The sequence below is a fragment of the Thunnus albacares genome, chromosome 10 (genome assembly GCF_914725855.1).
Source record: "Thunnus albacares chromosome 10, fThuAlb1.1, whole genome shotgun sequence".
NCBI lineage: Eukaryota > Metazoa > Chordata > Actinopteri > Scombriformes > Scombridae > Thunnus > Thunnus albacares.
In genome coordinates, this window is record NC_058115.1 from 24,010,339 (window position 1) to 24,034,913 (window position 24,575).

Sequence of the window (24,575 nt, forward strand, 5' to 3'; positions counted from 1 at the left end):
TACGTTATCTGCCAGCTGAAGAATGCAGCAGGCTCATACCTTATATACCCCCAGGTGGTCTCGTGCCTTTTTCACTCCAAATACCAATATGAAATATTAAATAGGGAGGGACGGGGGACGGTATGTATGTATATATGTGGGTATGTATGTGTGTATGTACAGTAAGTAAGTCTGTATATCTGTATATATGTATGTATGTATGTATGTATGTAAGTCTGTCTGTCTGTCTGTATGTATGTATGCATGTGTACAGTATGTATGTATGTATGTATACATGTATGTAAGAATGTATTTATGTATGTGTATGTGTACAGTATGCATGTATGTACAGTATGTATGTGCACTGGCATCTGGTCATTAGCTAACTTGTCACCAGAGAGAACTGTGCAAACAAACAAGTGTTATTATTAATTCACAAATTATTATCTGTTATAATTTATTATCTATGAATAAAGCATCTTGCTAAATTGCTAAATTGTTAAGATTTTAGTTCACGTTTATTGTTCTTTGACTTGCTGCTTCAGACTGCGTTCTCCCGATTCGTGTTTGCAGCAGGCCTACGGTGGCCGGCGTGGATGAGGGGCTAGCCCCATCCTCATGATGCAATGTGTATGTGTATTGTATGTGGGAAAATATTAATACGCATGCTCCATTTCACTTCATTTCATGCATTTCATGTTTCACAGTTGATTGGCTAAGCCTGTCACTCAGTCACTCAGACAGCCAACGAGTTAGACTAGTCACCAGCTAACGTAAATTTGAGAAAATGAACAAAGTGGATTACATACTGGAGCACAGGTTTGAAACCCCAACTTTGGAGGAGAAAGTGGAAATAAAGCGCATTGGAGCCCACCAGCCACGGGATGTCACTTTCACTCAAAATGCTGGTTAAGTTAAGCGCGGATTAACGTTGAGTGGTTTTCAAAGAAAAAGTGGCTAACGGTTCGCTTACAGAAGAAGTCACTCTTCTGTTTTCCGTGTCTCCTATTTGGTAGAGATGGTACTTGGTTGAGAACGGGTGAAAGCATTTTAAAACATCTTTCTGAGAGGATTGCAAAACAAGAGAGCGGCGGGAGTCATCTGGACAACACTGTAAAATTGGGACTACTTGGGAGAGTAAACGTTGCTACACAAATTGACACTGCATACAGGTGCTCCATTGAGCAGCACAACAAACAGGCGGAGGAAAACAGGTACGTGCTCAGTCAGATAATAACGTGTATTAAACTCTGTGGAAAATGTGAAACAGCGCTTCGGGGCCACGACAAGTCAGCAGACTCGCTGAATCCGGGAATATTTAGGTGTATTTTTGAGACTATGTGTGAGGGGGATTTGAGGCTTCAGAGGCACTATGATGCTCAGCCCACATTCAAGGGGACATCCAGCACTGTACAAAATGAACTGTTAGACTGTATGTATGAAGTGTACAGGGAGGAGATAGCCAAGCAGGTGGAGGAGACATCATTTGTCACCATACAGGCAGACGAGACTACTGATGTCTCTTGTAAATCACAGATGGTGGTTGTGCTACGATACATGTTGCCTGACAGAGTGTGTGATAGAAAGGTTTTTGGAGTTTGTTGAAGTTAAAGATAAAACTGGCCTCGGCCTCTATATGTGATTGGCTTCTCCAATCACACATAGTCTCCAATAGCATCAAGGCTGTGTTGGAACCACTGAAGCTGGGAGACAAGCTGATCGCTCAGACTTATGATGGTGTAGCTGTAATGAGTGGGAACGTCCATGGGGTACAGACGCTAATGAAAGAGACATATCCACATGCCCAGTTTGTTCACTGCTATGCCCACCAGCTGAACCTGACCGTGCAGCAACTCTGTTCAGCAAGGATGTGCATCCTGAAGGTGTTTTTTGCAGATTTAACGGCTTTTGCCGCCTTCTTCTCTGGCGCTCCAAAACGTGTAGCGACTCTAGCAGAGGCAACACAGAGACGCATTCCAAGGCCACCTGCTGTGTGATTGAACTTTGAGAGCAGAACTGTCAATGCAGTTTGGGAGAACCGTGCTGCGCTGCTCCAGTGTATGGAGAACATACACACAATCAGGAAAGGATGAGGCCACCATTAGTGAGGCATATGGCCTGTCAAAGAAACTCCAGGACTCCAGGAAACTCCTTTCTGAAGCTGCTGGAATTCTTTTCCTTGCCTATGCCAGAAGTAGATGTTTTATACAACACTGCAAAAACGGAGCATCGATGCACCTGGGATTGGCAGTGCCCTCACCTGTTTCAAGGAGAATGTCCAGAATATACAGCTGCAAACTGATGAATTGGCCGCCACCACTCATGATGGAGCAGAGGAGCCAGGCCAACGAGTAACCAACACAGCACCGGTGATGAAGGAGGGATGTGACAGTGATCTCTCAGGTGGGGCAGAGGTTTTCACAGAGTGACCACCTGATCGCTGTAAAGCTGGTTGACAGCTTACTCTTCCCACAGTTTGTCCTGTCATTCCCTACATCTGAGCTTGACTGTGCTGTGAAACTATGGCCTATAGGAAACAAGGAAAAGTTAAAGATTGAACTGACCACTCTGTACCACCACACTGAGCTTCATACTGCCACACACACACACACACACACACATACAAACACAAACACACATACACACTGGTGGAAGAAGTACTCAGATCATATACTTAAAAGTAGCAATGCCACAGTTTCAAAGTACTCCATTATAAGTAAAGTTCCTGTATTCAAAATCCTACTTAAGTAAAAGTAAATAAGTATTATAAGCTAAATGTAGCTAAAGTATTCATTCTGCAGTAAAATGTCCCCTGTGACCTTATTTTATGACATTATAAGATTGTTAATACTGATGCATCAATGTGTATGCAGCATTTTACTGTTGTTTTACTGTAATAACATACTTTATCAGGGTGTATTTAATAAAAAATCATCATAACAACTTCTAGGGCGACATCTGAGTCAGAGAGGAACTTTTCAAAATTGACGAGAATAAAAACTTTCACCCACAATACCATGGGACAGCCGCGACTCAACGCACTGGCCATGCTATCCATCGAAAGCCAGCGGATTCAGCAGCTACAGGACCTCAAGGTGATTGAGAAGTTTGCCCAGAGGAAAAACCGCCATGCCGCCTTTCTCTTCAAGTGAGCCCTCAGCTATGGTGAGTGAAAGCTTGTGACAGTGGTAATGTAACTTGTGTAATTGCTCTCCTTCTCTATCTCTCACTCACTCACTCACTCGCTTACACACTCACTCGCTCACACACACACACACACGGACACACAAGGAGAGAGAGAGAGAGAGTGGCAGCAGGTTAGAGAGTCACAGAATGGGATAAACAGGGAGTGTCAGGGCAGGGAAGTTGCTGAGGCAGATGTAACAATATCTTCGTTATTTAGATTTAATTTAATTTAACTTTAATTGATTTTCAGGAGGCATGTTGTTGTTAAATGCATAACTTTATGGGACATGCAGAATTTATGATTTTAGGAGTTTCAGTCTATTGACACCAACAATGGTTTATTCTGTAGTCACTTGTGCTTCATCTGAAACACTATATTGTCTCCTAACAGGTTGAGAAGACGAAGAGGAGACACGGCAAGAGTGTAAGGAGCAGAGTGTAAGCAGAGATGTTTTCAAGCCAAACAGCATTTCCTTTGTCACGTGGACTGTGCAACTCGAGTTGAAATTGGTGAACACTTGTAGCACACCCATCCAATTTGTCTTTTTTTTTTGGGGGGGGGGGGGGGGGGGGGGGGGGGGGGGTACTGCAGTACAAACAGAGAAAACATCTTGAAACTCTGCATCATTTTTGTGGCAGAACATCAAACCACAGTAGAGTAAAGCAGCCAAACAGCACCTGTACCTACTTAAAACCACAAGAGGTCGCTGTCACAGCACACAACAGCCTATTTCTTCTGTTTGCAGGGTCAATTAACTCAACTGAGACCTGAACAATGGAAGAATCTGCTACTCTGATCACCTACTGTCAAACCACCACTGACCTTGTCAAACCACTGATTCCCTGGTCTTCTGATATTTTGTTTAAATTCTTCTATTTGAAGTTCTTATTCAATTAGCTGTTAAAAGTGTCCTCTGAAAATCAGCAATGTTTCATAAACACAACACAACAAACTAAAATGACTGTCTCAGAACTGTCTCCATTTTCTCTGTAATAGATTTGAATTTTCTCAATAATTTTGTTTTGCACAAAATTTGGCTGTGACTGATCTATTAAATACACCCTGATAAAGTATATTATTACAGTAAAACAACAGTAAAATGCTGCATACACATTGATGCATCAGTATTAACAATCTTATAATATCATAAAATAATGTCACAGGGGACATTTTACTGCAGAATGAATACTTTAGCTACATTTAGCTTATAATACTTATTTACTTTTACTTAAGTAGGATTTTGAATGCAGGAACTTTACTTATAATGGAGTACTTTGAAACTGTGGCATTGCTACTTTTAAGTATATGATCTGAGTACTTCCACCAGTGTGTGTGTGTGTGTGTGTGTGTGTGTGTGTTTGATGGCTAATACAACACTGATCCATTTAAAATGGATAAATAGAATTCTAATACCAAAAATAAAGTTAACTTTACATCAGAATAAAATAAATACACAAACCAAAAAATGTGAATACATTCTGTGTGTGTCACAATAAGCAACATGTGACACAGATTGTTCCTGTTGCATTTCATAGAAAAGTCTGTGATTTCAGTGTTGGGAAGTAAATTGAATTTAATCAAATAATGTATTTAATTATAATTTTGAGGTATTTTACTTGAGTATATCCATTTTATACTACTTTATAATTGCCACCTCTTCTATTTTCTACATTTATTTGACAGCTTTAGTTACTTTTCAGATGAAGATTTGACACAATGGATAATATAACAAGTTTTGTTTCCAACCTTTTTGGCTTTTAATGTCTTACAAAAAGCAGTGTGTAGTCGGGGTCACATTTCAGACGTCTATGAGTTGTAACCAACTCCACCAAATAGTGATTTTTCCCTCTAAACTTCTTACATGGTTTCATTTCAATAAATGTTCAAATTATCCAATATTTCCCCAAAAATCAAAGATTAGAGAAAAGTCCAAACACTGGAAGCAGATTTGTGTATCAGAGTTTTGTTTTTTCTTCTTTTCTCTCCCATTAATCATCTCACGTCCCCTCAAATTTATCTGGTGACCCCTTGGAGGGGCCCAACCCCTAGATTGGGAACCACTGAACCAAACTAGCTAACTGTATATAAAATAGCTCAAACTAGCTCCACCTCCAGCAGCTCCAACAGTAACATGCTGCTTACACACTGATGCTTCAGTATTGATAATCTAATGATGTCATATATAATAATATATCAGTCAGGGAGACCAAACCACTACTTTTGGTCTGCAGTTGTTACTGAGAGTAAAAAAGTCAAATCAAACATTGATCATCATTTCAGACTTTAAAAAGACACTAAATTCTACAGTACAATCTGCCAAAGGGTGCTGGAGCCGCTTAGCAACAGTTGCTGAGCAACAATCGCTGCTTTGGGGTGGGGTTTATGGAATGTGGCTCCTGTGATCTGTGACATCATAGAGATCAGTGGCTTTGCTCCTTTGACCGTCTTTGATCTTCTTTGACCGTCTTTGACTGTCTTTGATCTTCTCTGATCTTTTTTGATCCTGTGAAATACTGTACCCTTCATAGACCCAGAACCACATGTATATGTCTCAATTCTGTCTATTCGACGTGTTTAACTTTTCACATTAGTACGTGAAAACTGAGCCCAGTGCAGTACACAGAGCGCATTAAGCATCAATCATCAAGCATCGAAGATAAAACATCATAACAATCACCATGAATAGAACAGGAAACTCTTGCTCAGAGGAGATGCTGGAGATCACAGTTGAAATTTTTCGCCCGCCAATCCAAACCTTTGTTAACAGGATGACAGAGGACCAGTGGAATCTGTTGAAAAGCGGTTTTCCCGACAATGCCACCAAAATCTTTCTTGCTGAGCTGCTGCTTGAAATTATTCAAGCAGTGACAAACTCCTGTTTGGGTTCGCTCAAGAACAGGAGTGTCACCATTTCTGAGGAGGAAGTTCAGGCAAAACTGGGCGACACACTGGGTCAGAGCTTTGCTGAAGCTCTGGACTTGGAGGACCAACCCAAGTGTGTCAGCTCTGAACGTCTGACAAACTTGCTGGCTAAAGAGGTCACAAAGAGTGTCAGCTCTGCCCTCTCTGCTGCTAACACCACCGAGTCTGGAATAAGCCAGCACGTCACACGCCCCAGCAGATTGAACAATATGATTATCCTCACCTCAAAAATGTTGAAAAGGTTTGTGAAAAGATGTGGCAAAATAAAAATGTGCACACTCCGAGCACGTCAGAAGGGAGGGAGCCGGTCTTCCTCCCAAATGACGACCAGCTCAGAGCTATTTTTTCAGGATCTTTGGGACAAAGATGACAATGACAGCTGTCAGTCACAGGAGGAGGAGGAGCCACAATCTGAGGAAGAGCCACCACAAGACCCATTTGTCTTGCAGGATCCGGAGGACGAAGACGACAGTGACAGCTGTCAGTCACAGGAGGAGGAGGAGCCACAATCCGAGGAAGAGCCACCACAAGACCCATTTGTCTTGCAGGATCCGGAGGACGAAGATGACAGTGACAGCTGTCAGTCACAGGAGGAGGAGGAGCCACAAGCTGAGGAAGAGCCACCACAAGACCCATTTGTCTTGCCGGATCTGGAGGACGAAGACGAGGAGGAGCCACAAGCTGAGGAGGAGTCACCGCAAGACCCATTTGTGATTGAAACAGCTAAAGTTGTCCAGGAGATCATTGAAAAAGCTGTTGATGACATCACAGAGCCTCTTTTCCAGGATGTAGAAGATTCTGAGTATGAGCTGCTGAAGTCTGAGACTTCTTCTGACATTGAGGTTGTGTCTAAGGACATTGCTAAAATGATTGCCAGTGAGGTCAAGACTTTAATTAGAGCATCCAAACATAAGGGCAGAGTGTCTCTGAAAAGAGCGAGCAGCCTTATAAAGAACTTCTTTGCAAAGCTCGTCGCCAAAGCGTCGATACATCGCATGGTGACACAACTGAAGAAGAAATTCCATCACAAGTGTAAAGCTGTAAGCAGCCAGTCGATGGAGGTCATCTTCAAGGGTGTTGACCATCTGTTAACGGAGGAGGACGGGGAAAAAGACAAAGACGGGAATGAGCTTTGTGTATTTCCCAGATATAAAACACCTGCTGGCACCAATGTAGTGGTAATCACCAAAAAACTCACTGAGATGATTTACTGCTACATCAAATATGGGAACATGATGCCGGAAATCATTCCAGAGGGCATGAGGAGGAAGGCGGTGGCTGTTCCTCAGGTTGATGCTGCCATGTATGAGGACATACGCAAGAAAGTCCGCTGTTTCCTGGCTCTCATCAACTGGTGGCAGAAAACCCAGGCTGCCAGCCACTCCGACAGAGTCACACTGGCGTTACAACACCCTGAGTCACTGTCACAGACACAGTCAGCAGAGGTCAAGGCAGAGGAGGAGCAGGAATCTTTGATACCTACTGCTGTGGCAACCTCTGAAACTGAGGAGACACAATCTCGGTCTTCACGGGAACTTGCGAAGAGAAAAGAGATGTCAGTCCTATTCCTCGTGGAAAGGCTGGTTTCTCGAGTCTATAGCAAGGCCAAGGTGAAGTGGACCGTATCACAGCCAGAGGTCATCATCCGGCGTCTCTTCCGGAGGATATGGGCCGAAGTCGAGGAAGTAAAATTAACAATAACCCCAGACACATTTGAAAAACTCGACAAGGCCGTGTTCAAAGACTTGGCGAAGGAGTGGGGCTGTGCAGAGAATGTGTTGATTTTGATGATTTCAGAGGACCCGGACATGGAAGAATTCTTGACTTCCTCTTTCTGCCGGCACCTTGTGACGAAGAATGGGAATGCCATCACCAGGTTCTTCTCTGCGATGGGAAGAGCTCTCTCCAGGACCTTCAGACGGACACACAGGATTGGGGTTATGTAGGGGGGATGGGTAGCCTTCATCTTGAAGGGAAAAAGTGAGCCCGGATTACTTTTTTCCTTCAAGATGAATGCAGGGGGTTCTTTAGGGGGTGGGTAGCCTTCATCTTGAAGGGAAAAAGTGAGCCCGGATTACTTTTTTCCTTCAAGATGAACGCGGGGGGTTCTTTAGGGGGGTGGGTAGCCTTCATCTTGAAGGGAAATAGTGAGCCCGGATTACTTTTTTCCTTCAAGATGAATGCGGGGGGTTCTTTAGGGGGGTGTGTAGCCTTCATCTTGAAGGGAAAAAGTGAGCCCGGATTACTTTTTTCCTTCAAGATGAACGCGGGGTGTTCTTTAGGGGGGTGGGTAGCCTTCATCTTGAAGGGAAAAAGTGAGCCCGGATTACTTTTTTCCTTCAAGATGAATGCAGGGTTTTTTTAGGGGGGGGGGGTGGCTAGCCTTCATCTTGAAGGGAAAAAGTGAGCCCAGATTACTTTTTTCCTTCAAGATGAATGCAGGGTTTTTTTTTAGGGGGGGGGGGGTGGCTAGCCTTCATCTTGAAGGGAAAAAGTGAGCCCGGATTACTTTTTTCCTTCAAGATGAACGCGGGGTGTTCTTTAGGGGGGTGGGTAGCCTTCAACTTGAAGGGAAAAAGTGAGCCCGGATTACTTTTTTCCTTCAAGATGAATGCAGGGGGTTCTTTAGGGGGGTGGCTAGCCTTCATCTTGAAGGGACAAAGTGAGCCCGGATTACTTTTTTCCTTCAAGATGAATGCAGGGGGTTATTTAGGGGGAGGGTAATCAATAAATTCAATTCAATAAAAAACAATCAATAAAAGTGTTTAAATTCAACATCACTTTTCTTATCATTTGCAGTCAAAGCTCTAAATATTAGAAGCATGTTTTGTCTTGTTGTGTTAATCCTGTAATGTCATCAATGGTATTACGTTCTGTCTTGTCTTGTATCAATTCTTTTGATCATCTCAAAACAAAAAGAGTCTTCTTCCATTTTGCAATACATCTGATCTGGTATGTTTTTTGTGTTAACTCTATTAGATATACAATTTATTAAAGGGTGTATCTCCTGTACTGTTTTATTCAGTCCTGTCTTTTACAAGGTAACTTGTCATGTGTATATATTTATACTGTTGCCTTACCAACAGAAATAAAAATACAAACTGATCTGAAAACATTTAATGAAAAGGTGAAACATTGGCTGAAACAAAACCAAACCTGCGATCATTGACCTATGATCATGTCCATGTGCATGCACACATGCACATGGACATGTATACATAGATAGAGGAACAGATACATATAGATAAACATACATGCACTGATATAGATTATGAATGTATGTACACGGACACATACACCTATAAATACTATGCATATATATACACATCATTGCCATGAATTAGGGAACATACACATTCACACACATACGCAACACATGTAAATTGATTGTTACGTGATGTAAATACTGTTGCTATTGAGAATGTCACTATTTATTATTTATTATAGGCTATTATTTAAATAATGTCTTTCTGGTAGTGATATGTTATGACTATTTTAAGTAAAAAAGCCTAACCAGGGACAGGGGTCGCAAATTAGCCTTGGCTGGAAATCATATATGCAACACATCTGTTTCATGTTATTTTAACCTGTTACAATGTTTTTTGCATCATCCCTGAGAAATAAACTAATAAATAAAAATAAATAAATAAAAAAAAGTGTGAATTTTGAGGTACTTGTACTTTACTTTAAATTTCAGAGGGAAATATTGTCCTTTCTACTCCAATATATTTATTTGACAGTTCAAGTTAGTTTTCAGATGAAGATGTGACACAACAGATAATATAACAAGCTTTTAAAATAGAGCATATTGTTAAAGATGAAACCAGTGGATGAAACCAGTGGCGTTTGACGTCTGACAGAAAGCAGTGTGTAGTTGGGGTGACATTACAGATGTCTATGAGTTGTTAACAGCTCCACCAAATAGTGATTATTCCCTCTAAACTTCTCACATGGTTTCATTTCAATAAATGTTCAGTCCAATATTCTTGCAAAACCGGACAGGAAAAGAATATATGGGTGTGGTTGTATGTATGTATGTATGTATGTATGTATGTATGTATGTATGTATGTGAGTCTGTATGTATGTGTACAGAATGTATGTATGAACTGAAGAAGAATACACATTTGGGTACAGACTTGATAATCAACATTTCGGTAGAGACTTGATAATTGAGTGACGTCTGGGACAATCCTCTTTCCTGCCTCCTGACCCCCTCTGTTTTTGCCCCCTTGATTTGCCTTGATCTTGTATGCGAATGCCCTTCCTTCCTATCTTCTGCTCACCATTTGTTGATCACTGCTTTGATCCTTACTGTATAAAATCGTGCCATTTCTTCTGCTCTGGGTCAATGAGCTCACCGCATTTCCGGAATGCTATTAAACCACTTCCACCACAGCAAACTTTGAACAAGGACTTGAGTGATTTTCTTCAACAGTACGTATGTCCATAGCTTCACTTTTTTCAGTCCAACACTGCTGCAAAACTGGACAGGAAAATAATATATAGGTGTGGCAGTGGCAGCTGGTGACTCAAAAAATTGGGGAAGATAGGAGGAAAACCAACATGGAATCTTACAACAAACTGCATCAAACTATATCATTGTCCCCCACCTGATGAAATCCGAGGGGTGGGGGGCAATTTTATATGCCAATAAAACAATTTGCTTTCAAAAACAAAAACCCCTAAGTGGTGAAAAGGCTACTTCTTTAAAGACATTTAGCATATACATAATGTCTCTAAACAAATATGTGCTCATTTTAGCCATGGAGTGGTTCAAATGTGTCATTTTACCAACAAAGTGAAATTCAAATTTATAGTACTGTTCTATTGTGACAACAAGTTTATGTTCTCATCAAAAACAGACAACATATCACATGATTTACACATGTTTCCTATGTATTTTCTTAGTATACAGAAATATATAAAGTAGCACAAAGCTTATAATGTGATACAGGTTCAGATCAGTGCTGAATACTAGAAAGATTGAACACTAAAAACATTCACAGATCTAAAAGTGTAGGTTCACATCAGAAAGTATTAATGCATGCATGCACCCTTATCTATATGTACGATATACAAAATAAAACCTTCCTCTTTTTAACAGTGAATGAAACAGCCTCTGTCCACATCATCAAAACTTGATGATAACAAACATTCACCGCAAACATCATTTAGCAGCTAGATGCTAATAAGCTGCTCATCTGCAGCACATTAAACAGCAGGTACACATTAAATTTTGCAATTAATCCGCAGTTCATATGCCTGCTGAACCGTGGGGGGCGATCCGTACAGATCACAGATCAACTACAATCAGTTACACCACTAGTTAACACTTGTTATTCTAGCTACTTTAAGCTTATTACTCAGTATACAGCTCAGCTTAAAATGAACTAAAGAAACTGTCAGAAGCAAGCAGCCAGACCCCCTGCACTTATTCACTAATCACACATCAACAGGTGACTGAACAACCACTCAATTAAAAACAAATGAATGAGTGAGTCCAGACAGCTCACTGTAACTTCAACAAGCAAACTAACGTTACCCACAACACATTATATGATCTCTGCTGCATTCTTGTTAAAGAGATAAAAAAAACACAAAAAAGCCACACAGGGACATTTAACCATCAGAGATGAAATTAGCGACCAAAGAGACAGAGAGAGAGAAGCTGTATCTGACTCACGTTATCTGACATCTTCTTTCTTTCATGGAGATGAAGTATTCATGTCATAACGTCCATTTGTAGCTGTTGGTCATCTTGTTTGTTAGTTAACAGAACTTTGTGGCTGGTGGTTAACCAGACTGATATCATTAGCAACAATGACAAACAAGCTAACTCTCCTGGTTGTTTCTCCGGTTGCTTCTCTCGCCAGCCTCCCCAGCAGTGTCCTGCTGCTGCTGCACTGCCTAGTCCAGATAATTTCTCCGTTAGCTTAACAACAGTCCTTAACAGTCCTTCCATGGATGTATAAAGAGTCCTTAAGGCTGCTACAACAAGCTAACTCTTGCGTTGGCTAACGCAAAGAGCTATCTACTGCTGCTACTCTGCTTTACAGTGGAGAGAATTGAAGATGAATTCAAGAAACTATCATCGGACCAACTCGATGTCAATATTGCATTCTGGTTGTTGATTGGTAAGGGAGGACAGCCTCCCTTGGAGCGTAATTTTACATGTCATGGCCAATCACAGATTAGCATGAAAAAGATGAAATATATTTAGTCCAATGTAAGAGATCCCGCCCTGCAGAGGTCAGCAGGCACCCGTCCTCCTCTGTCCCCCACTCCACCTCCACCAATTGCACCCCCCCCCCACCACTTCACACACTGCTCTTTCTCCTCCTGCCCTGCAGGTGTCGTTGTTGAAAAATTTTAAACAGAATTTCAGCGATGGATTTTTTCCAAAGGAGAGAAAAAATACTTTATAAATACTGAGATTTGGTAATGGTTTATTTCAACCAAATATTCTTTTTTATATTTTGATCTCCCTTTTGCCTCTCAAAAAATAGAGGAGGATCAACCTCCTCTGCCTCTATGGACCAGCCTCCACTGAGCTGTGGTTGTATGTATGCAAGTCTGTATGTATTCATGTATGTATATACAGCATGTATGTACAGTACTGTGCAAAAGTTTTAGGCACTTTAGATGTTTAAATTTTTATCCATTATGCAATGCCATCAGGGAGGTGTCTGATCGGTCCCAAATTTATTCATGACATGACAATGACCCCGAGCATACAGCTAGAGTCATAAAGAACTATTTTCAGCAACAAGAAGAATGATGAGTCCTGTAACAGATGGTATGGTATGGCCCCCAAAGAGCTGATCTCAACATCATGGAGTCAATCTAGGGTTACATGAAGAAGCACCTGAGATGGCCTAAATTATAAATCCACAGAAGAACATTCTTTCTCCAGGATGGTTGCAACAACCTACCTGCAAGTTACCATGAAAAACTGTGTTAAAGTGTACCGAGAACTGCTGTTGTTTTAAAGGCAAAGCTGCTCACAGCAAATATTAATTTAATTTAGGTTTCTTCTGTTTACTCAACTTTGCATGAAGTTCGTTGATAAATAAAAAACATTCATTGCATTGTTTTTGAAAGTATCCTCATTTTATTTTTAATGCCTAAAACTTTTGCACAGTACTGTATGTGTGTATGTATGAATGTATATATGTGTGAAAGCATTCACACATATATTTCATGTAAGATCTTAATTGGAAAAGTAACTTTAAGTGGCAAATAAATGTAGTGGAGTAAAAAGTACAATATTACCCCCCTGGAAAAAGTGGAGTACAAGTACAAAGTAGCATGAAATGGAAATATTCAAGTACAAGTGCCTCAAATTTGTACTTAAAGTACTTGAGTAAATGTAAAAACATAAAAATAGTCACATTCCACCACTGGATGCTTCAATTAGTGACTACGACCAGGGGTACAAGTTATTATTTTCATTATCGATTGAGTAAAACAAAAAAACATTTCAAATCATCATAAAGCCTGACACCTGAAAAGGTGAAACCAGAGAATATTAGGTGTTTCTGCTTGCAAAAATTACTAAAATAATCGATTATCCAAAGTGGTAGCAATAAATGTTTCTACGAATTAACTAATCTATTAGTAAATTAATTGTTTCATTGTCACCTACATCCTGATAACGACATAAGACACAGAAAGATAAGTACCATATATCTCTATTTCCCATACAGAAGCAGCATATTGTGTTTTTAAGTCTTTTGTTTTGTTGAGATGCTATATGAGCACTTGATTATCAATCACTGAATTTCATGACTATTCAGTTAAAACACAAATCTTTTATGATGTCTTTAGAGAATAATCTATCAATCAAATTAAGATACAAAGAAAAATGATACTTGAAGATTTATTCATCCAGATTTATTCAAAACTGTTTAACATCCCACCTTCTAAATACTGTTGACACACTTCATGTCAAGGACACATATTTCCCATGTTTTCCCTCATGTATACAATAAACAGACAATAACAATTAACATTTCTATTTTTCATAATTTCTAAAAATCCATGTATGGAAAAATAACAGAATTTGGAGTTGGAGTTGAAAAAAAAAACACACACACCTGCTTGTAACAGATAATTTTGTTAATGTACACTGTTGAAGAGAGGTGAAGCAACAGGAAACAGGTGCATCATTGCCAACAATACACTTCATTTCTCTGCCTTGGTAACCGACAGCTGCTTATGTGTTTACAGTCAAGCTGTGACATACGTTCCACATTTTGTACTGCAACTCAGTTAAAACAGTATGACAAAAACTTCTTAATCATTTTTATGACATTTGCATTGATGTAATGAGGTACTTTGATTTGTCAGGTATTTCATGTGCTGGATTAGCCAACAATTGATATTCCCATCTGGTTATTTTATCCATAAACAGCTTCTTATTTGATTTTCCATAAAAAGGTACCACATCACAATATACTCTATAACTACATTAAAAATCAAGTTTTTATGAAGGTCTGCAAATCTGATTGTGAAAATGAGAATCAGGTTTCTTTATTTTAGGGCTTTTTGTAGTATTGTTTGAACATGTATATGCACAATTGTGGCTTATATGAAAGTGTGGTGTCTTGTAAGCCCATGTGGGCTGAGCACAGTTGTATGCATGACACAATGATAAAAAAACATAATTCATTCATTGATTATATCGCTATCACTATATAAAATTACATGTCTTTGTAATAGAGGATCCATATCGGCCACTCCTTTACAGCAGCAGTGGATACTTCATTTCATTTAGTCTGCATTTATCTGAACAGAGCAGTTGGTGAAAACTAGTGCACAGCATGGCAGCAGCACAGCCAGTGAGCGGCGCAGACTTGGAATAGGATCATTCATATCTAGTTTGTTCTCATCGTTGCTGCTGTCTCCACCTACAGCTTCCTCACTGTCCTGCTCTTCTTCACCACCACCCTCTCCCTCCACCACTGGTGGACACTGCCGAGGCTGGAAGATTACATCCAAAAACTCCAGTCTGCGGAGCCCACGGAGCATCCTGCAACTCCGCACTATCTGCATCTCACTGAGCGTGCAAGCCCACAAGCACAGACACTTCAGGTCCTTCAGACGGCTGGCACAGAGCAAGCCTGGCCCCACTTCCTTACCACCCAGGCTCAGCTCCTCTAGTCCGAGCCACCCTGCCCCTAGCCCCAGAGAGGCCATCTGTAACTGGTAGCCCTGCCGCCCAGTGATGCCTATTTCTAGAAACTTGAGCCTGAACAGCCCTTCCACACCGCAGACGCCATCCTTGGCAGCGCAGCTCCTGAGCCCGTTAGCCGTCACACGAAAGGTGTCACGCAGCTCCAGTCGACTGAGCCTCTCCCATGATGTCAGACTCTGCAGGTGCTGGTCCGTGAAAGAAGGAACATTGTTAAGGACTAACCTCTCAATAGAAATCCCCGATGGAGAGCCAGACCCTTTTCCTTTCTGATCCCGTCCTTTCTGTTGAGCACCAACACTGGATGTAGCTTCTGCTCTTTCTTGGGGATCAGCAGGGGATGTAGGAAGGCTCTGGTCGAAAAAGCCCCGAGGCAGCTCACAACCACGCAGCTCCAGCACCTGCAAAGACGTAGGTAGGAGCTGGCAACTGGGAAGGCTTCTCAGGTCTGCATGCAGAAGGTAGAGCTTACTCAGGCGAGGGCACTTTGTAGACAAAGCTTTGAGCCAAGACTCAGAGAGAAAGGTACCCCCTCGGGCAGAAAGCAGCAAACCACGCAACCGTAGGCACCGTAGTCCACAACCCAGGAACTGACGCAGCAGGACCCAAAGTATGCGGGATGTCACCTAACACACAAAGGACGGCCCATGATATGTGTATGTGGCAAAAGAGAGACAGTTTCTATCAATATTTGCCAAGACACAACCAATATGTAATAGCATTTATGTCATCAGAGGCTTAAGGCAACGCAGGTTTATTTGTGGAGCACATTTCATGCACAAAGGCAATTCAGCATGCTTTGCATAAAGTATGAAAAACATTAAAAAGGAAGCAAGGCTTAAAACATTAAAATGATATTTAAAACATTTAAAAAGATGACACAGAGAAGCAAATACCAGAAAGGTAAAAGCGTAGATGAGAGGTAGATGATAGTGAGTGTTTAAGGTTCAGTGAAAGGTGATGGGGAACATAAAGGTTTTTAATCTGGATTTATCAGTAGTTCAAGTCAGAGCAAGTCTCATTTCCTCAGCAAGTTTGTTCCAGCTCTGCATAGTAACTACATGCTCCTTCTGCAAGTTTTAGGGGAATAAAAGGGTTCATATGGTAAAAGACAGTCAGAGATTGACATATATAGACAAGCAGCAGTAACTCAGATTCTTCTCTTTGACGCTCTGCAGGCCAGTGAGGAGACCTGTGAACTGGCATGATGTGTTTAATTTTCTTCATCTCTTCTAATTAGGAGTCAGCAGCAGCATTTTGAATCAGGAAAGTTACCAGAAGATCTAACCTGCTTGAAGTGAAAACATAAACACCTTTTTTCTGTTTCTTGCCATGTTTTTAAGATGGCAGGATTGATTTGATGTGGCTGTTAAACTGAGTGCATGATTACATCAGGGTTTCGGACTTGATAAAGTTATTGCTGTTGGTGCATGTGTATCAGATCTGTATGTATTAGCAAATTACTTTTTGTACGGTTATTTTGCCAGTTAGCACCAGTGTACCTGTTATGTGCTGTCGCCTACTAGAATGAAGACTACACTGATGTAAAAGGTAAACTAAAAGAAAACAGGTGAAGCCACATTACTAGACGCATCCTCACCCCTTTCCATGCTGTCAGATCGACAAGCCTCCACAGTCTTTGGTCTTTCACAAGGCGTCTCCATCTCTTACAGACTCTGAAACAACACCGTGAAATACAACAAATAAATCATGTGACATGAGTCACAACAACAAAGCAGCTACTGAGTTTTGTTTCACAACACGGATAACAAAAAACACTGACAGCAAAGTTTAAACTCTCTTACCTCCCAGCTCGGACGAGCTCTCGTACGCTCAGATATGACAATACGTCAATTAAAATGTTTTCTGGACAGTAGTCTAGATTACAGGCTTTAAATTCATCCATTTTGTAAACAAAACTGTTAAAACCTTGTAGACGGACCGATATTCCGACGCACACAGGTTGCGCCCAAATCAGGAATCCGCAGGAAAAAGCTACCCGGTGACTGTAGGACCTAGCGGCAGTTAAATGGGTCTAAAATGAAATATACTTCTTTATACACAACATATCGTGTCTAAGTAGAAACCAATCCTTACTTTATCGTAACATTGTTCAAATTGTGATCTTAAATGAGCGGAAGAGAGCATATTTTAAAACGTCTGAAATATAGCGACATCGCCACCTAACGTCCGTTATGTGAACAGTCCACTGCGCCTGCGCGGTTTACCGGACAAGATGGCGACCAGCAATGGTGGAGGAATGGAAGTGGACGGGGCAGGCGAGTATTTCTCATTTATATCATCATTTCTGCCTGATATCGGGGTAGATCTGTATGCAGACTGTAGGAGGTGCTTTATATTGTTGTTATTAGTGGCTGCAGGGTGATGAATTGGTGGTGTTAAAGCCATCTTGTTGACATAAGCGGGTTAAGTTAACGCGCACGGCTCTGCTGGACGTTTCAGCTGGCAAAAAATGAGCAAATATTCTTATCTGAGGTTTCACAAAGTGTTAAACAATAAAGTAAACGCTTCTCTATCAGCACAGGTTTGTACAAGACTAACTTATAACAACAAATAAGGACTGGTCTTGTCTTGGACGCCCACTGCCCATGTAATGTGAGATATGTCGGCCTAAAGCTGTGTGTATCGTTCAATATCTTTTCTTATGCTGGAAATTAGTGATCCGTTTTTCTATCAATCAATCAATCAATCAATCAAACTGTTTATGAAGCACCATTCATACAGATTAGTGCAATTCAAAGTGCCTCACAGATGACTGACAGGCCGATAATAAGACAGAACAAGTGTAAACAGTAAAACAATTTGAGACTAATGCACACGAGAAATAAAAAATATGAAAATGTAATAAAATAAAATATGTTTAAAAGCTATAATAATAATAAACAATAAACAAAAGTGACATAAAAAGCAGATTCGGTTATTAAAAAGAAACAAACAAATAAAATCCAGTATTGTTTCATTGAACAACGGTGTCTAAATTAGCCACAGACTAGACAATAACATCATGACTTATTAATTTCATTGTGAGCAGGAGTAGAGTTATAGTATATATTGGCTTTGAACATATCCCAGTCGTCATATTATCAGGTACAGTCAGATCATTGGATTTATTAGGCAAATTCTGATATCGAGGATCCTGTTATTCTGTCTGTTTTTTGTGTTTTGTGAACATGATATATACTGAGCAGGACATTTTACAGCTGAAAAATAAACTTGTCAGTACTCTCTCCTGGACAAACTGTGTATTGGAGATACTGTTTCGAAAGTATTCCAACATATTTTTTGCATTTCTCTTAACTTATTTGCCAAGATATATGCGGGTTAAATGGGTGAGTTATATTAAAAAAAAATCACTCCCCATACAAATTGTAAACATGTTAATTTCTGCTGTAAAGTTGGGCATTTTAACATGGGGGGTCTATGGGGATTGGCTTGCTTTTGGAGCCAGCCTCAAGTGACTGTTCGAGGAACTGCAGTTTTTGGCACTTCCACGTTGGCTTCATTTATCAAACTGACCATTAGAAGATCCCTTCATAATGCACTTACGATATAAGTGATGGGGGCCAAAATCCACAGTCCCCCTTCTGTGTATTTAATGTATTTAAAAGTTTATCTGAAGCTAATATGAAGCTTCAGCCGTCAATATGAGCCAAATCAAGTAGATGTCTTTCAACGTTACAGTCTTTTAAGTGCCAAAGTCCCTTTTTGTTACTATACTTTCACTGCAGCTCCACAGGGAAACACTGTCCGAGGAAACACAAAGAGGGAATTAGATGCTAAAAAGACTATAAATGTGGCAGATATCCACTTGATATGACTAACAGACTGCTGAAGCCTCATATAAGCTTCAGATAAACATGTAAATGCATTTTGCACAAAATGACTGTGTGGACTAACTGCATTTTGAACAGGGGGAATGATTTCAGTGAGGAAAACCTCTTCCAGTGTTCATACGGACACCCGATTGTTGTTTTAAGACAGAGTTGAAAAATTGTGAAGCTATCCTTTAAGCTAATATCAGCTGGTTTATAGCTCTAGCTTTACGTGTCATATTGGCAAATGTTTGTGGCTGTAGTTCAGGGCAGCGAATAACAATTTATTTTGCAATTTCCCATAGTCACATTTTTACTTTTTTTTTTATCCGACTAAAAGTCTTAAAACACAAATTTGTTGAATTTATGAATGAAACAGAGAAAAGCAGCACATCCTCACACATTAGAAATGTAACGTTGCTGATCAATATTCTATTGATCAACTAACTGATTAATCAACTACTCATGTTAACGTGCTTGTTTGTGTCTCTGTGTGATTGTAGCCAGCCCCAGTGTTATGGCCTCGGGGGTCACTGGGAGCGTCTCTGTGGCCTTACACCCTCTGGTTATCCTCAACATATCTGACCACTGGATACGCATCCGCTCGCAGGAAGGAAGACCGATGCAGGGTATGTATGACAACTCTATACAAGAAAGATGGCATGTAAGCATTTTTAGTAATATACAACTCGTCTTATGTTCAGCTGAGCTGTTCTGTAATGACGCAGGTAATAACAGTAGATGTGGGTCATTGTGTTTGTTCTGCTGCTCAGTGATCGGAGCCCTGATCGGGAAGCAGGAAGGTAGAAACATCGAGGTGATGAACTCCTTTGAACTAATGTCTCACACCATTGATGACAGAGTGCATATTGACAAGGAGTACTACTACACCAAGGAGGAACAGTGTAAGTGATGCGTATGGACAAGAATACACCTCTGTTTGAACGACCATATTGTTTCATGACTCATTATTAGGGCTGCAACTAATGATTATTTTCATTATTGCTTAATCGATTAGTTGTTTGTTATATAAAATGGTGAAAAATGTTGATCACTGTTTCCCAAAACCCAAAATGAGGTCCTCAAATGTCTTGTTTTGTCCCGACCGGCAGTCCACAACTCACAGATATTCAGTTGACTATAATAGAAACCATAAAATATCCACATTTTTCTTAAAAAATGACTCCGACCAAATTAATCAATCATCAAAATAGTTGGCAATTAATTTAATAGTTCGCAATTAATCAACTAATTATTGCAGTTCTACTGATTTATTATGAAATTCAGTGCAGCCTGATTCTCTGGCAGAGTTATTTTCCATTAATGTGCCAGTTTTCAGAGGTACTATGTCAAAGCCTGGTCCTTCATGCAGATTTTCTTTAATATTTCCTGTTGTCTCTCAGTCAAACAGGTCTTCAAAGACATGGAGTTCTTGGGTTGGTACACCACGGGCGGTCCTCCTGATCAATCAGATATCCACATTCACAAGCAGGTAGGCGAAAGTTAAAGGTGCAGTAAGTTTTATTGAAAGCAGAAATTGTAACACTGTAACAGTCCCTCACCCACTCATGTCAGTAGCAAGTAGCAACAGCAGCGACCTTTATTGTTCAGATAGCTGATCTACAATATTTATTTTGAAATCAAATAGCCGGACATATTTTGTTAATCATTCATCCAATTCAGAGATATTTTTCTTGTGAATTCCAACAAAATGACAACTTAAAAAAAATCATACAGTGGTGTCTTTGATGTTGGAAGGGAATAGTTTAGACATGTTTAATGTGTTTTGGGCTGTAAAAGTGAAATCAGCTCATAGTCCGATAGTTATTTCAGATTGTGTACAGTTCATAACTCACATTTCTCTCTTCTGTCAGGTGTGTGAGATCATTGAGAGTCCTCTCTTCCTCAAGCTGAACCCAATGACCAAACATACCGATGTGAGTTCTTCCGATTCTCTTATTTTTCTCATTTCCAGAATTCAACATTAGCAGTAGATCGTTGTTGTTTCTAAACGATGTGTCCTCTTCTCCTTCAGCTTCCTGTTAGCGTATACGAATCTGTGATTGACATCATCAGTGGCGAGGTATTCTTTATGTCAAACATAACGTAACATTTACAGTGAAAGAGTCTGCTGCCTTCTAATCAGTTAATATTTAGTATTTCCCACTGAGAATTGTTCAAGTTTTGTCTGTTCCAGGCTACCATGTTGTTTGCTGAGCTGACGTACACTCTGGCCACAGAGGAAGCGGAGAGAATCGGTGTCGACCATGTAGCTCGAATGACCGCCACCGGCACAGGAGAAAACTCAACAGGTAAGAGAAGCTGTCACTAATGTTTGAAGTGAGTTTACGTACACTCTAATGTACTGTTCCCTGTTAGCAGTGAACCATTTGCACTCACGTATTGTTTTTAATGTTGCTTTTATGAACACTTTATTTTTACAGTAAAGCTCTTATCTCAGGACTTATCTTTGACTTATGATAACCTCAAATGAAATGGTTATCCCGGCTAGTATTGCCTTGGTTACTGCTGTTGTTTCTTATAGTTTTAATAAGCTCAGTTTCAAAAGTAATGTTTTGAATATTTTGTGTGAATATGAAGAGGCTCCCTCATTCAAAGTTAAAGATTTGATAAGACCAACAGGGCAGAGCAGCAACACATTGATCCTAAAACAGCAGAAGAAAAGCTTTGGATCGTAGATCATGGACCGTCTTGTTTTCAAAGAGTTCTTCTTTACACAGAAGGGATTCATTTCTGTAGAGTATTTAGGATACAGACATAATTGAATTTCTTTCTGTAAGGGCCGTATAGGAGATTCTGGCGTCTTTTATGTCTGATCATTAGAGGTCTGAAAATTTTCCCAGTATGCTGTGTCAGTTTCTTGTTTTTTTTTACTATAAACATACTTGGTAGTGTAGAAGACTAAGACTACACATGTAGAAGCACCTGAAATTAACATTCATGTGAAGAAAAATGAAAATCAAAATTTCGTAATTAATGTGTAACTAGCGAAGGGAAGATGTCTTTTATATTTTTGAAGCATACTACAGTTTCTCTCATCCTGTGCAAACTGTTAATTGGAATCATAAATGTGTTGTAACTGTATTTGCATATTAAAGTCAAGTTAATTCATAGAACACAAGCTCATACAAAAGCAAAAAAAAAGTGCTCAAAACTGTAGAAAATACGTTAAAATGTAGATACGTAAACAGAAAGACAGCATGCATACACATACAACATGGAAAATAAATAAATAAGTAAAAGATGGTGTAGGTGCAGGCTGTCCCTCCTTTACATGTATACTGAATACTTTAGTGCAATATGTTGAAATTCATTCTTGAGAAGCGACTTGCAACCTGACTAATATAAGACTTTGTCATCAAAAATGAATTCTGTCTGACTATGTTTTAACTCTGATATTCTGTCTTTCTGACAGTTGCTGAACACCTTATAGCCCAGCACAGTGCGATAAAGATGCTCCACAGCCGGGTGAAGATCATTTTAGAGTACGTCAAAGCCGTGGAAACAGGTGAGAGGAACCAGCGGGGCCTTTTAGCAGTGCAGTGAGTGCAAAGAATGTGAAAATAAGTCTGGAAAACAGCTGTTCATAAATCAGATGTTTCCTTTCCTTCACTTTACACCATTAAGAGAGGCCCCTCAGACACACCTCCATGATTATAAGCCTTGTTTTATGGTTTCTTGACAGGATTATCACACCTCACCATTTTAATATGCTGTGATTTACTTTTTTGTTTTTCTCTTTCTCATCCGACTTCTTGTACCGCAGGAGAGGTTCCGTTTAACCACGAGATCCTTCGAGAAGCTAACGCCCTCTGCCACAGACTGCCTGTCCTCAGCACCACGAAATTCAAAACTGACTTCTATGATGTAAGCAAGCTTTATTTAGTTTCACCACACAGACTGGTTCATATCCCTAACGCATGGTGCAGTTTTCAGCATAATGTCAGTTATGAGAGGATAAAGCTGGCATCGTTCTATGTTTTTCTTTATTATCAACAATCCCATGACAAGGCCACAACCATATTAAATCAGTCTTTTAATAGTTCCCTACCCTGACCGTGGCTCTCAGCCTCAAGCCCATTTATTTATTTACATATATATAGTTTCAGTTTTAAAAAAGGCTCAATAATTTACTAAAACAGTTGAGCAGTTCAGCAGCAGATTAATACAGCAGCAGGGCAGCGTGTGTCAGACCGACTCAAAATAAACAACATTGTCCACGTTCATCCTAACAAAGGAACGTGTCACCAAGTGAAACTGTGGCTCATTGATGTGTTTTTATTAATCATTTTAACAGTAGAGCTCGGCAGCATCAGGCTTTGTGTTCACAGGCGATACGGATCAATTCAGGGTCATTTCTCGTCTTTCTATGGGATTTGTTGACATTAAGAAAAATATATAATGTCTCCTTTAAGTCTGATTTGCCATTTTTCTTTGTTCACAATGCTGCTTTTTGTTGGTTTACAGATTTTCCTGATAAATCTAGTTAAATAATAAATTAATAAAGTTAATACAGTTATTAATAAAGTTTTTAGATTCAATGTTTAACTTGGAAACCAGATACCATGAACACTGTAATCCCAAAGATAAACACTTCTGCTGAATTCACATTCTTCAATTACACATATTGATTTAAAAATTAATAATTAATAAAAGTTAATGCTGGTATGTGATTATGTTATGATCAATGATCAATGACAGTCTCTCTCTGTGTTGTACTTCTAAGCGAGTCGTTCTTTCTGAAACTGCGTCTCTGTTTCCCTGCAGCAATGTAATGACGTGGGCCTCATGGCCTATTTAGGCACCATCACCAAGACCTGCAACAGTATGAACCAGTTCATCAACAAGTTCAACGTCCTGTATGACAGACAGGGCATCGGCCGGAGGATGAGAGGACTTTTCTTTTGAGCTGGCAGTTATTATTATTATTATTATTAGCCGAAGCAGAGAGACAAACAAGCACTGCAGTTTCTTTTCTCTCTTCTGTCTTTTTGTTTTGTTTTGTTTGTATTTTGGTCAGCTAAGACACAATCTTAAGCCAAAAGTAGCTTTTCAAACCAGATTCAATTTCGTTTTCAACCACAAGTGTGTCCAAAAGCACTTAATTACACCGATCAGTAATGTAAACAGAAAAAGAGAGGTGTACAAATTTAGGCTCTTTCTTGGTATGCAGAGCAACAGATCCACTGTACATGAACGTTATATTATTTTACCCGTTTGTTTTATTGTTTGATGTTTCTGTATGTAATAAATGATCTGCTGATTTTTTTTCATGGGACTTTGAATCTTCTTCTTTCTAAGCCTGAACAATTATAGTCTAAATTATAACAGGATAGACATCACAGTACTTGACACGACACACAGCTCATAAAAACCTCAGACCTGCGCTTTTAAAACGACCCCATGAAAGTCAGCTATGTGGAGCTGGTGTAGTTGCAG

The 24,575-nt window shown here is 39.9% G+C and overlaps 2 protein-coding genes across 3 annotated transcripts; one reads left to right on the plus strand and one right to left on the minus strand.

The window, feature by feature from the left end:
• Nucleotides 1-13,952: 13,952 nt before the first annotated feature.
• Nucleotides 13,953-17,470, minus strand: LOC122990012 (F-box/LRR-repeat protein 12-like). 2 transcript variants are annotated; one of them, XM_044363101.1, is made up of 4 exons: nucleotides 17,380-17,470; nucleotides 17,088-17,297; nucleotides 16,883-16,958; nucleotides 13,953-15,908 (listed from the first exon to the last, which is right to left on the minus strand). In XM_044363101.1, the coding sequence occupies exons 2-4, from the start codon at nucleotides 17,186-17,188 to the stop codon at nucleotides 14,862-14,864; spliced, it is 1,224 nt and encodes a 407-aa protein (XP_044219036.1). In that variant the 5' UTR covers nucleotides 17,189-17,297; nucleotides 17,380-17,470; the 3' UTR covers nucleotides 13,953-14,861. The 2 variants fall into 2 exon arrangements, with proteins under 2 accessions (XP_044219036.1, XP_044219037.1); XM_044363102.1 differs by having other exon boundaries at nucleotides 13,953-15,683; nucleotides 17,088-17,455.
• cops6 (COP9 signalosome subunit 6) lies at nucleotides 17,460-24,407 on the plus strand. The gene is made up of 10 exons (XM_044363104.1): nucleotides 17,460-17,561; nucleotides 19,619-19,744; nucleotides 19,889-20,020; nucleotides 20,519-20,607; nucleotides 20,990-21,052; nucleotides 21,151-21,198; nucleotides 21,313-21,427; nucleotides 22,552-22,644; nucleotides 22,903-23,003; nucleotides 23,904-24,407. Exons 1-10 carry the CDS (start codon nucleotides 17,519-17,521, stop codon nucleotides 24,042-24,044), a joined length of 951 nt encoding a protein of 316 aa, XP_044219039.1. The 5' UTR covers nucleotides 17,460-17,518; the 3' UTR covers nucleotides 24,045-24,407.
• Nucleotides 24,408-24,575: the final 168 nt, after the last annotated feature.